This window comes from Dermacentor andersoni, chromosome 9, assembly GCF_023375885.2.
Source record: "Dermacentor andersoni chromosome 9, qqDerAnde1_hic_scaffold, whole genome shotgun sequence".
In the NCBI taxonomy this organism is placed as follows: Eukaryota; Metazoa; Arthropoda; class Arachnida; order Ixodida; family Ixodidae; genus Dermacentor; species Dermacentor andersoni.
The window spans coordinates 41,448,118-41,461,911 of NC_092822.1; the positions used below are offsets into that span (position 1 = coordinate 41,448,118).

General features: G+C 48.3%; 1 protein-coding gene across 1 annotated transcript in view; it reads left to right on the plus strand.

The window, feature by feature from the left end:
* Positions 1–1,669: 1,669 nt before the first annotated feature.
* LOC129383877 (cadherin-6-like) overlaps positions 1,670–13,794 on the plus strand; it is a 203,938-nt gene continuing 191,813 nt past the window's right edge. Inside the window, exon 1 of the mRNA XM_055068844.2 lies at positions 1,670–3,113. Within this exon, the coding sequence (XP_054924819.2) occupies positions 3,032–3,113 (82 nt within the window). The 5' untranslated portion in view covers positions 1,670–3,031. The remainder of the gene's footprint in view (positions 3,114–13,794) is intronic.

A 13,794-nucleotide genomic window follows, 5' to 3' on the forward strand; every position in this document is an offset into this window, starting at 1 on the left:
TAACGAAGTTTTCTTGAAACTGCCGTAGTGGCTGAAAAGACGCGCATTCCATAAAGGTGCTCGGCATGAATCGTTGTTCAACTGTTTCATATATGCATGTCGAATTTCAGTTCAAAGAACACGAGCAAACATTGCTTAGAAGCGTATTGGGTGTTTCTTCTCATAATACTCACCGCTGCATATGTACACGATTACGTCAAGCTGAGTATTACACTGGTAAGAAAAAAAAAACAAGGACAAAAACGAAGGGAAGAAAAACGCGGACGGAAGAAGATACTTCATGCAGATGTGGCGAGATATTGAACACTGAGGTATAGCCAACTCCTAGTTTTTCCAAAACATGTAGTTTTTTTTTTTTTTTGCTAAATTATTTACACTCCCACAAGAAGAAACTTCGCAAATGATGATGCTCCTGAGTGAAAAAAAAGAATGCAATCGTTTGTTCTCGTCATTTTGCGCCCGGCACAAGCAGTCCGAGCTGCGCGAGATAAACATTGCTCTCTCGTCCTCGTGAAAACGGCCGAAGGCAACAACATAAAAAAGAAAGTTCCATTCACGCGTTCTCGCCGGTGGAATTTGCCGGCGCTCGCACGCTGATTACCATGGAAAATTGGGCGCTGCGGTTTCCATGTTTTCTTTGGGGAATCGGCTGCCCGTAAGCGAACGAAGCCCGGTTATACTTTCGCTCAAACCTACCCGAACCACTGAACCATTGTTTGTGTTTACGGAGGAGCGCCGCCTATATCGTCAAGCGAGGCGAATGACAGCATGCTGTTGGCCGAATCGAGGACATGGGACGGAAAACCTTAGCAACCGAAAGGGCACCTTTACTCGGTAAAAGATAGACTAACTTAAACAACTCAGGCTGTAATTTAATGAAAGGTAACTATATACACGAAACTACGTTATGCGCAGAACGAGGGCTTTACGGGAGACGGCGACCTGACATTTGAGAACCCAAAACCATATCGCCTCGTTGGCCTGTGATACGTGATGTTTTCCCTTTCCATGATTAGCTACGTATATCGACACGAACATTTTCTCTCTTTTTCTCTTGTCATCCAAGTGGATGTCCTTCTCCGACGCTCAATACTAAAGTTAAAGATACCGGGCCTAGACATTTCAAAGAAAGGCCTTTTTGAAGCCAAGCTGCCAAATGTTCCTTCAGGCCGTATTCATGCGCAAGAAACTGAATCTCCTTTGTTTTCGTAGATTTTATTCTTCTGTTGTTTAAGAAAACGAAAATGAAGGCGACTAGGAAAGAATAAAGAACAAGGCGGCTCGGTCGGCGTTGCATCATGTGCAGCACAAGTTTCCTCATTTCGCGCACGCGGCGTCTAACGACGCGACCCTGGGAAACACTTCCCTGCATCCGTCGTCGACCGCCTTCCTCCCTCGACCCGCATTCCTAATTCCCGTCTACGCAGAGACGCCACCAATTCGCGCTCGCTCCCTCCTTTCTTTCTGGGCGAACGTCCCTCATCGCTCTCCCCTGTCGGCTGCTCTACGCCCATCGCTCGCTCATCGGTTTTCTCCAGGAGTGCGCACGCGCACGTCTCCGCTCTCCTTCCCCCTCATTGCTCTCTCTCCCGGATTCCCTCAACCTCCCGCTCAATCTTCCCTAGCTCGGGCGAAGGAACGACACTCGCGTTCCCGCTGTGCACTGGCTTCCACGTGAACCGGCGCGCCGTGTCGTCTGCCGACGGTTTGTCGTCTGCTCGTCGCCGTCGTCTTCACTTGCTGCAGCTTGTGCGTGGAACTTAGTGATGTCTTAACCCGTCAGCGCTGCGCAAAGGATAAGTGAATCGGCGACAGACCAAAGCCTAGAGTTCTCACTCGTTGTCTGTTCCCAAACCACCTGCGTCCAAGTCACCCGATCCAAATTGGACGTCATAGGCGAATTTTTCCTCCTTTCAAGAAACGGGTGATTAGTGAGGTGAGGTCGCCGGAGCTTCAGCTGGTGCTCTGAGTGATGGTGCTTGGCTTCAGCTCAGTTTCAGACATCTTGCCACGTTCGCCATCAGACGCGCCGCATTTCTAGTGCGGACATCATCTTTCTGCTCCTTCTGTATTTCAGTGGGCATTGTGTGTGAGTGTATGTGACCGAGGAACGTCTGTCAACAGATTATTTTAGGGCTGCCTACCAGGTTATATGTTTTCCTATAACCTGTCCACATACCCCGTCTCAAGCAGCTCGCGTCACCAATGTGCGTAAATGTTTGATTGTATTATGGCGCTCCTATTATGCTTAACCAAGACAGTCGTACACACATCAAGGTGTTGAGTGCCGGCTTCCCACCTTCGCAGGATCTGTGCTCAGGGCATAGTGTGCGAAACAGTGACAGTGTGTGAACACTCGGGTCAGACGCACAGGGCTTCTCCAGCGCTACGGAGTCATCTTCTGCCATTATTCCTTCGGAATCTCCATGCGAAACAGTCAGAAGCACTTAGATATACGTGTCATACCTTCCTGATGTGGTTGGCCTCACCCGAATCCTGCACGGAACCAGAGTCGCACGTCCGCCGCATTACAAGTAGTCGTGCTTGCAGCATGATTAAATGTTGCGCAAGCGGGTCGCATCACTCATTTACACCGCTTGCAGCTTGAAAATTAGTGCTAGCATGTTTGAAGAGTTCTTGTGGCTTAACATCATCATCTCTTCAACGTCTGCCAGTGACGGGTAGTTTTTGGGACAAGCATTCGGCGTTCGGTCTGAGTGCACTTGTGTATCACCGTTCAAGCACCGGATTATTATCCTCCCTCCTGCATACAGTGTACAACGCGTGAGAACGAGGACTGTCGCTTCTATTTTGGCAGACGTTGTTTTAAGGCCTGTGAAACTGCATCGTCTGCGAAGATCTCAGGAAAATCATGTTCACGAAGTACAGCCAACTGACTGAGAGAGACGTAACTGGGACGGACTCGTGATTTGAGATATTGATAACACCGGGTAATTTGTCCACACAAGCGTCTCTTCCGGATAACGCCGTTACGGATATCTCATAAAGGGAATTCTGGATTGACCATCACATGATGGCGTCGTCAAGACAAGCCACCGTGGCCTGGTGGCTGTGGATGCTTGCGTCGGTGCTGAACCTCAAGAAAGCCGAAGGTAAGCGCATCTGAATGAACTTATCAGGAGTCAAGGAGTCTCTTGCTCAAAACGATCACCGGAGGAAAACATTTACAAGCACTATACTAGCAAAAAGTTATAAATACGGTTAACTGCATGCTTCACACATGCGCTCTATACACATGCCCTTCAAGCATCAGTGTTGTTTAGGATTTCAGAAACCCCAAAATAACTATGCTTTAATTGATCACAGCGTGTCAGACATGAAATATTACTTGATAACAGCGACGAAAGAGCATTGGTTCTTCTTTCTTAACTGAGTGCAGAGGTAGTTATTACTACGATACCGATTGTACAGATGCGCAAAGCGCGTTCGCGCCACCTTTGTGCTGTCCTGGTATCGACAGCGCATGCGCGGTAGACGTTTGGAGAATTAGAAGATCTCCAGAGATGCGCAAAGCGCTTGGCGGCAAAAAAAAAAAAAAAAGAAACGTTGCCCAGTGGCAGCACCGGAACGCTCCACTCTGCCGAAGCTAGGGCAGCGTTCCACTGTTTTCATTAGCGTTGTTTACACACACACATACACATACACACACGAGCGTTCCTGCTTAGGAGCCGTGTTTGCATACCCCGCCGTGACGCGTGCGCTGGTCTAAGTGGAACGGACAGCAAACGTCAAGTTATATCTACCTGATCTTTAGATTGGGCTCGTACAAACATCACAGGGCTTTCCGTCTGTCTCATCTCGTGGTGCATCAAAGTGTGTCACCTGTAAGGCAGCCTGATCTCGAAGGAACAACAGCCAGAGAGGAAATACCGTTCATAGCGATTATGATAAGGCAAAGGTTATCCACGAGCAGGGAAAAGTTATGCGCATGCATAGTAAAAATTTAATTATGGGGTTTTACGCGCCGAAACTACAATCTGATTATGAGGCACGCCGTAGTTGGACACTCCGGATTAGTTTTGACCAGCTGGAGTTCTTTAACGTGTACCTAAATCTAAGCGCATAGGTGTTTTAGCACTTCGCCCCCATCGAAATGCGGCCGCCGCCGCCGGGATTATTTCCCCCGACCCCTATGCTTAGCAGCGCAACACTGAAGCCCCTAAGCAACAATGGCGGAGGTAACCTGTCAGCCGACAGTATTTGGACATGTTTTAAGTCGTGACTTATTGATTCCACACATGAGATGCCCTCACTGACACCACCTTATGCTTGCGTGCGTGCGTGCGTGCGTGCGTGCATTCGTGCCTGTGTGCGTGCTGGTTGTCATTCACATTTATTCAACACTTTTACTTTCATTGTTTGAAAGATTTTCATCGTGTCTAGTACGATGCACTGCTCGCAGTCCAGGATGCCAGTACAATCATTACGGTGAATACAATATTGAAAGAGGCTTGAAATGCTAGGCTTCACCAGCTATTGTGTGTCGCTCAGAATAGAAGCAGTGGATCAACCAGATGGCGCCGACGATGGCGCTGATGCAGCTTATTCCAGATATTGGCTGCGAGGAACGCATGATGTGATATGACAAAGCGTCGACGAGAAAGTCAAACCTTCATTTTCTTGCAGCACGCGTTGGCAATAACATTCACATCAATAACAGAACGCTATAAGGAGAGACTGAAATGCTATGTGAAGCCCGTTCCGTGAAGCCAACTCGCAAGCTTGAACCCACGGAGGAAGGAAAAACTAAGGAGAGGAGCCCTGACGTCCCTCTTTGTGAAGCACAGTGAGGCCAGAAGTTTGCGTTACTCCGCCATCTTGCCTGGGCAGATTCTCCTCTCTGGTTTGCATTTCCTGCATTCGAAGCACAACCGCACCGGGCTGCGCGGATGTACGCGCCTCAGTGATTCGACCAACACATTTCGTTCGGGAAGTCATCCGGGCCGTGTATTCCATCCCAGCGCTTAAGGGAGTTAATAGCCAACATCGCAAGTTATACAGTGAAGCCGGTCACACTGGCGGTCACCCTCTACTGGTGCAGCTGGCTTTTCTGAAAATATATCGGCGCATTCTCACAGTACTGCAAAGATATACACATGGAATGACCGGCAGCACAACTTAACGCACATCGCTACCTATGTGTAGCCCATCTGCAATTCACGAGAACAAACAAGCGTTCTCGTCATGGCTTTATAGGAACCATTTTGATTTTATTGAACAAGTTTCGGGTCGCGCACCGCAGACACGTGACGAGACGCAGCACACCGACGAAAAGGCCAGCAGAGGGGAACGTCGTTACGTGTTTAAGTAATACACTGGCTGCAGCCTGAAGTGTATTGTTCTCACGGTAAGTGAAGCTCTACGGGCACAGACTTCGGTGGTAACCTCCGCGCAGTGCCGAAAATTAGCTTGGCATGCCTGTTGCTAGCCCGTTGACCGGGCCTACGTGCGACCACCAGCCGTTTGATTTGCGCGCAGGCATACATTCTTCTGTGAGCCAAAATTGCTCTCTCTTGCACCGCATCCCCGCATCCGGCGCCACAGCAGCAGCTTCTTTCCCAACCTTCCACACGGCTACTTTGTGTGCCGCAAGTGCATCCTGCGCTGTCAAAATCGGAAGGACTACAGAGCCGTCACTGACCTGCAATGCGTTTATCGTGCATATTCTGAAGCACCGCGGTTTCAGTCTGTGATGACACGTTAGCATGAATTCGCGGAAGGCGGCAAGTATATTCCCAGATCGTCCTTCATCCGTGGCATGGCACATGGTACATGGCGTTGCATGCGCGCTTGTTTCACGCTTTTTTACTTCTTCCAGTTCCACCTGGCCACAACAACAGCTGAGAGAGCACGGTCTAGCTAACACAGCGTAACAAAACAGAAAAAAAAAATAAATTATGGGGTTTTACGTGCCACCACTTTCTGATTATGAGGCACGCCGTAGTGAAGGACTCCGGAAATTTCGACCACCTGGGGCTCTTTAACGTGCACCTAATTCTAAGTACACGGGTGTTTTCGCATTTCGCCCCCACCGAAATGCGGCCGCCATAGCCGGGATTCGATCCCGCGACCTCGTGCTCAGCAGCCCAACACCATAGCCACTGAGCAACCACGGCGGGTACAAAACAGGTAAACTATTGCAATTTAGCAAACGCCACGCCTGTGCCAGCATGCGAAACCTACGGAGCAGCACACACGTGAGCGCAGGCCACTATAACAAAACCGCCATTGTGCCCCGACAACATGGCCGCTACAGCGAAAAATCTCGCGCGGCTTCCTGCACGCTTTTCCCCTAGCGCGCGGAGTGGGCGGGTTCTCTCCTCAATTTTTATTGCGATATCAATTATATACATTCCAGGCGCATTCTTGCCGTCGCCGTGATGTTCCGTATACAGGCCAAGGGCGATAACACGGTCGCCGCGCGTCGTATGCTGCATGGGTGAGTGAAAGCACGCGAGGGAAGCCGACGATCACGGCTCAATCTGGCGCGCGCGAAGGAGAACAGCGGAGAGCAAACGCACCGTCTTCCGTCGCGCGAAAGGCCGGGAGGGGATCGTAGGGAGGGAGGGAGGGGTGCCGGCGTTGTTCTCTGGCAGCAACTGCGTGTTTCTTGACATGGCGCAACGAGAACTGCCGATCGCGACACAATCTCCTGGGTTACTTATGGAGGAAATGGGGTAGGCAGAAGGGTGGTGCTTTGGACGAGTTGGTTTCCCGTGCGAGTGGGTGCTACAGCGCGAAGCGGGACAAGGGGCAGGAAGCGCTTGTCCTCGTTTTTTCCTGTGTCCCTGTCCTGCTTTGCGCTGAGCCACACAGTCTCGGGTAGACGGCTCGGGAAAGAGGGGTGGGGGGGAGGGTGGCTTCGATTCCACCAAGTGGCTACTTCATGAGGCCGCGCGCTGTCGCATGCGCCGTGTCTTGAAAGGGATGTGCAGAGGGCTCATACTTTTCTGCACGCTGTGTTCTCCCCGCTCTTGCGTTGAAGCGATAGACAGCTCGAAGGTTGGAATTGTACAGGGCTCTTTTTCTGGGCTTCTTGAGATAGTTTGCCTGTACTGATCAACACTTGCCAGAGAAATCTTCCTGCTCTACAGGCTATTCAAGCTCGGGCTCTGAGGATTTGTCTTGGTTTGCCAAAATGCACATCGACAGTAGCGACTATTGCGATCGCCCGGGACCAACCCATACAAACACACATTGCGGTGGAAGTGTAGAGAGTGCATATTAGGCACTTTGTCCGTGCCTGTTCCCACCATCTGGCAACACTATCGTCAGAAAGGCCGCAGGCATCATTTTGTACTACGATTTCGGATTATTACACCTGGCTTCCATCAAGCTTCACCCCTGCAACTAAGCTATCGATTCCTCCATGGCGTTTGGCTCGACCTGCAGTGCACCTCACGGTACCGGAATCAGGAAAAAATCTGACCTGTCATCACCTGCTCCTAAACAATTAACTCGGCTCTTTTTTCACGAAAGGTACGCCGATCACGTACATATCTATGCTGATGGATCGGCAACTCTCCAGTCTTCCTCTGGAGCCACGATTTTCCCAGCGAAAGCCACCACTATCAGTTTCAAGACATGTCACCCAACGACATCGATGGCTGCGGAACTTGCCGCTCTTTGCGCGGCACTTCGTCTCGTCAGCCAAGAACAACCTCGAAGATGGTCAACATTCAGTGACTCGAAGGCAGCACTGCAGTCTTTGCTATCAGCCCTGCGGCGTGGACCACACGAACAACTGGCATTCGAAATTAGAGAATTAATGCATACCTTGACTGAGAAAGGACACCACGGGACATTTCAGTTTCTTCCAAGAGTCACTGCGGCGTCATAGAGAACGAACACGCCGATAACGCTGCTCGGTCGGCTCTTCAAGACGACGAAGAGGAGCCGATACCATTATCAAGGACAGATGCCGCTAGAAAATTACGAATGCTCTGCCGTAATACCAGGTACTCCTTGATGAACGCAAGAAGTTTTCAAAACAACCGGCTGCACAACCTAGACTCCTCTCTACGCCTTTGCATTCCAGCTGGACTCTGCACTCGCGAAGCTACCCTGCTTTGTTGAATATGGCTTGGGGTGGCCTTCACAAAGTCTTCTGCTTTCCAAGTCGGATGGCCCGACGACGCCTCCTGTGATAACTGTGCTAACGAGGAGACTCTTCAACACCTTTTCTGTGACTGTCCTCGCTATGGTTTACAGAGACGATCGCTCGCAATCGCGATAGCGCCCTTTGACCGAAGACCTCTAACAGAGGAACTTATTTTAAAATGCCGACATCACAAGCCATCGCCGCGGAGGGCGACGAGGGAACTGTTGCAGTTTTTAAAGGTAACAGAATTGGACAAGCGGCTGTAGCCGGAACAGATGTTCATAGTGCGGCTAGTGCTACTGGGCTGTGCGGCAACAGTGTGCGGCGACAGTGACCGACTGCGATTGTATGCCTATGCTGCTTTCTTTCTTTATCTCTACTTTGTTATCACTTTACCTCCCTCTCCCTTCTCTCCCCAGCGTAGGGTAGCAAACCGGATCTTCCCCTGTGGTTAAACCCCTACATTTTCCTTACCTCTGTCTCTCTCTCTCTCTCTGTCTCTCTCTCTCTGCTGCTGGCGCACTTGCTTACAGCAAGTGTCCGCGTTTATCGAGCGTGATGGGTTAACGTTTGCTTGTGCCCGCTGACACCACGCTTGTCAATAGAGTTATTAAGCGAATGTTTCTGAGTTTACCCGACTGAAAAAAAACTACTATATAAATAGTTGTATAGCCGTATAGCTGGCTACTAATTTGCTCACGCAATCGATGCTTCGCCTTTCGGGCGAAACTGCGACTTTTTTTCCCTTCCTTCATGTTTCAAGCCCTTCATGAAAAAGTAAGCGTTGATGTCGTCGTCTAGGCATAGCCTCGATAACCTCTAGTGATGTTTTACCGCCGAATGGGAAATATACAAGCTATCGAGACTGAAATGCATTAAGTTCATCAGAGTGCAGGGTTAGAATATTGTTTCCATATTTTCCGTAACGAATGCCCGAACAAGTGCTAAATCAACAGTCTAGAATCTATATAATGACAAACCTGGTCTTTTCCCCATTTCCCTATATTTATAGAAAATTCTGTTACACAGGCTGTTGCTGTGTAACCCAAACGAAGGTGACTTCGAGCATACACGCTGGAAATAAAGTGACCATTATGTCAAACGTCTCCTAAGAAGACGAAACAGGGACTTCGATAGAAGAATGTGTGCAATTGAAGAGCTATATGCAACGAAATAAATACGCGCATTTAGGTCAGTACTAAGGTCAATAAAGGTGTAGTGATTATCCCTGTTCTGCATACTTATGCTCTCAAATGCAAGAACACTTGCACTGAAACAACCTAATTTCGGCCAATAACTAGGAACATGGCTACACTCCTCAGCGAGTTGTGTGTTTGAGGCGTCATCGGCCGCAGGTTTCTAGGACGAGGAGATTTACACCTATCTTAGTATTCAATGTGGCGGCGAGAAAGGCGCTTTCACGCGGGTGACAGCTCTGGAGGATATAGATATTCCTTAAAAAAAGAAAAAAGAAAGGGTAACTTTAATGGTAAACTTCCTGCCTGTGATATGCAACCCGCGTTCTCCCAGTCTTCATCCCACTTACACATATCGATACCAAGCAGCTGTGCAAAAGAAAACGACTATTTAGCGGGTGCGAACGTAGAAAAGTGGGTAATGAAGTCGTAACCTGCTAAAGCGCGTGTTACTGACTGGAATTTGACGAAGAAACATGTAAAACAAGCAACACGGCACTTACATGTCGCGCCATGTTTTACTCGAGTACCGTGTTCGTCTCCCGAGTACCGTGCTGGTTTCTTAGTCCAAATCCCGTCAGTAATGCGCTTTATCGTGGTGTAATAGAACCTTCCCATCAAAGGAATTCTTCCACCGAGAAATTTCGTTCCTGATAGACTTCAAGGCACACGAAGCAGACCTCTGCAAGTTCGACTAGCTTTATCAGCTGTCGCAGAAACAAGGGAAACGAACGCGAAAGAAAAAAACAAATTGATTCGACTTGAAAGAATGATCATGAGCCGTGCGCCACGATACACAGACGGGCGTGCAAGCGAAAGCCGGGGATATTAAACAATAACAGCGGGCCCGCGGTCTGCCGAAGCTACACAAAAATCAATTCTCGCGGTCAAGTGTCACCAACGGCCGAAACGCGATCAAGCTTCGGGTGTGCGTTTGCCGAGCGAAAGCCACTTCGCCGCGTCGTCCTCGGTTGTTCGTCAAAGCCACCAGCGAAGCCAGCTACTCTTATTGCTACTGTGGCAGCAGCAGCAGCAGCAGTGGAGGCAAAGACAAAAGCTGTCCGTGTGCAAGAGTCAAACAGCGCCCCCCCCCCCTCCCCCCCCACCCAGTGCTCTGGCCGCAACGTTGTCCAATCTGCCGACCGACAAATGGTCACGGACGGAGCAGTCCCCACCGCCACCACCGCCACGGCTCTCTTAATCGAAGGCCTGGTCGAGCCGTTCCTCCTGACAGATGATTGCAATCTATTTCATCCCGCCCCGCTTACCACTTTGCCCTGTCCACCTACCCTTCCTCCCCCCGGCGGCCCCACTCCCAATCCTCCAACTGTCCGTTTTCCTTGCCGAGCGGGCCAACGTTTTGGCCACGTTTCGCTTGCTTTTATGGCCTCCTATTTCGTGCGCTGTACCTTATTATTTCCCCTCTATGTTTCGTGTGTGCGACTTTCTTCGGGTGTAAGAGACGTTTCGCTTCCTAGGCGCCTTGCTTTTAAGATGTCGTCGTTCTGACCGCGAGGTTTTTTTTTCTAGCCTCCTCCGCTGACAGACTCAAATTATCCTCCTTGTATCGCAAGTCTCACCGTTTTCCGCGGAGCGCTTCATTCAATGTTGTTTGTTTTTATTACGCAGTTCTCTTTGACACGTATATAGACGTTGTATTTGTACACCGCTTATTTCGGCAGCGGAACTGTCTTCCGCACTGTCAGGTGCTTTTTTACCTCTTTTATCAATTACCCGTTCACTAATAGTACGTGTTCTTGTATTTGTTAACACAGAAGAGAAATTCTGTTTAACATTAGCGACCTTTTCCTACTGTTATTCCGTATGAAAGCATGCCTCGACCGCTAGACGTTCCGCTCTAATATCTGTCACCTGGTTCCTCTTGCAGATTTTTGTCCAGATGACTCTACCTTTGTTAGTGACGACTCTGAATTAGCGAGAGTATTGCGTACTTAACGACACGAATGTGAATAAATAAGTGAAGAACGTCAAATTTACGGGTGAAACTCAAAAAGAGTGTTGTCCGTAAGATCTAGTTGTCCTTGGCTGGCCACGTGTGTTAAATATATGCCTAACATTAGGATTGGATGTACATTGTTCCTTACGAACAATTCTTGCGTAAGAAAGTTTTCCGAATGCGAACCCTGACCTGCAGCAACAACCATATGGTTTTCGTTCCATGGTATCGGGATTGGAAATTCTCTAAGCTTTACTGCGAATCTCTTGCGAGACTTCTAAAAAGTCCGTTTTGAAGCATTTATTTGAGAAAGACAAATAAGTATGTTACAGATCGACGCATTATCAAAGGTTGCGAGTGTCAATTATTATGGTAGTGACTCTCTAAATGCGGAATCCTTCTAATTTCAGACACCTTACATCGAAACCAATTCTGTTGGCTGGGTTTCGGTAAACCATGAATGATCGGTGGTACGACACGGATCAGCTGAAAATGAACCAGTTATACGAGAATAATTGGTCCCTGCCCTGCAAATCTGTAGCATCTGAGACAGGTGCTTCCAATTTGCTGCTGCCATTCCTCAAAAACAATTTCCCAGATCCTCTAGACTGCTGTAAATACTTTCGAGAATTTGATAAAAGATACGCTGAAAAATTTTCATGTAGAATTTGTTAAGACAACATCCGCTAAAAGCCTCATTCATACCTCCGAAATCAATGAAAAAAAAAACGTTATATCGAGCAGAAAATACGTCAGAGTTGCAAAACTGTGCGACCATGTGTTTAGCAGATTTTACCGAGAAAAAATTATGCTTATAACAAAAAAAAAACCATTTTTCACTTTCTTATGCTTCTATATATTTTCTCTCAATTCAGTTGCATGCCGCGGTAAGAAACCAAGTCACTTTATTAAGCGTACGAACATTGGTATATGACCGAGTATGCTTGGTCTTCCCCCATTCATTTGACTCACGTTATATCTAGCACTTTTCAGTTCAAGCATTCATCCATAGTATCTTTTTTGTTTTCGGAAATGTCGAAATGCTTGCTATATAACTGAGGCTTACATTAAAAAATATATATATCTTCCAAAGGGGACTTCAAGCGTAAGTCAATCTGCGACAGATTCCTTTTATACCTGCTTAAAAGAAAACATCATGACGATGATGACGACAAACTTAATACTGCGCCCTCTCCCAGGACCAGAACATTCCTTTTATTTATTTATTTATTTATTTATTTATTTATTTATTTATTTATTTTTCTCGCCTGCCGTGGTTGCTCAGTGGCTCTAGTGCTGGGCTGCTGAGCACGAGGTCGCGGAATCGAATCCCCGCTACAGCGGCCGCATTTCGATGGGGGCAAAATGCGAAAACACCCGTGTACTTAGATTTAGGTATGCGTTAAAGAACCCCAGGTTGTCGAAATTTCCGGAGTCCTCCACTACGGCGTGCCTCATAATCAGAACTTGGTTTTGGCACGTGAAAACCCCCTAATTGAATTTTAATTTTTAATTTATCTTTCTTCAAATGTTCCAGGAATTCTCTCATTTCGTTTTGTGGTAGCCTCTGACCAGCTACGTACATAATCTCACTATAGGTCATGCTGTGCAAGATGTCGCAATTTTCTCGCTCGCCAAACTTTGTTCGACGGCCATCAGTAAAGAAAGAAGGCGGTGACGCGTGATACCAGCAGGCATTAAAATGACGAGACAAGGCCACGTATGCCAACACGAGTGCACGCCCCTTCCGCCTTTAAAAAAAGAAAAAGAAATAGAAACACAAGACTGGCCAACGTTACGCGCCAGCAGCGCTTATTATGGTGAGAGCCTGAAGTGGCTCATACCCCCGATGGCATTGAAAAGAAAGAGAAAACGCGCCATCCGGTTCAATGGTATAAAAACTGTCATAATCAGCAATGGCTCATGCCACCCTCAGCAAACAAAAAGAAAACAATGGCTCATCCCTCTCGTATTGCAGAGGCTACAAGCACTCAGAAAAGTGAAGCGTACAGTGCATACATTCATCGGCATCACGCATTCAACGTACAGAATTGCGGCGTCTAGTCTAGCTGTACAAAAAAAAAAAAAAAAAAAACACGCGACCTCCTTAATGACTAATACCCCCGTAAGGCTAAGGCTACAAGCGCTGAGCAAAGTGAAGCGAACAATGCATACATTCATTGAAATCACCCAGGCAACATACAGAACAGCAGACGTTGCAATCTTCTGCTGAGTGGATGCAACGTAAAGTCGCAGACAAACGTCGTTGGCGCAATTCTGACCCCGCTATAAGAGCGCGCGAAGCCACAGCTAAGCGTCGAAAACGAGCCGAAGAAACCGAACTGCGAAAGCAGCTACGCGACGATGCGTGAAGGCACATTGCCAGGTGTGCAACCGGCTTTCGCATTCACGTGTTACAGGAGTGTAACATCCTGCCGAACTTTTTGTTCTCAACGCGATATCACAGTGCCGCGACTACCCCTCTATCTATCTACACACTCGGTGCAAGCCGCCAGCCA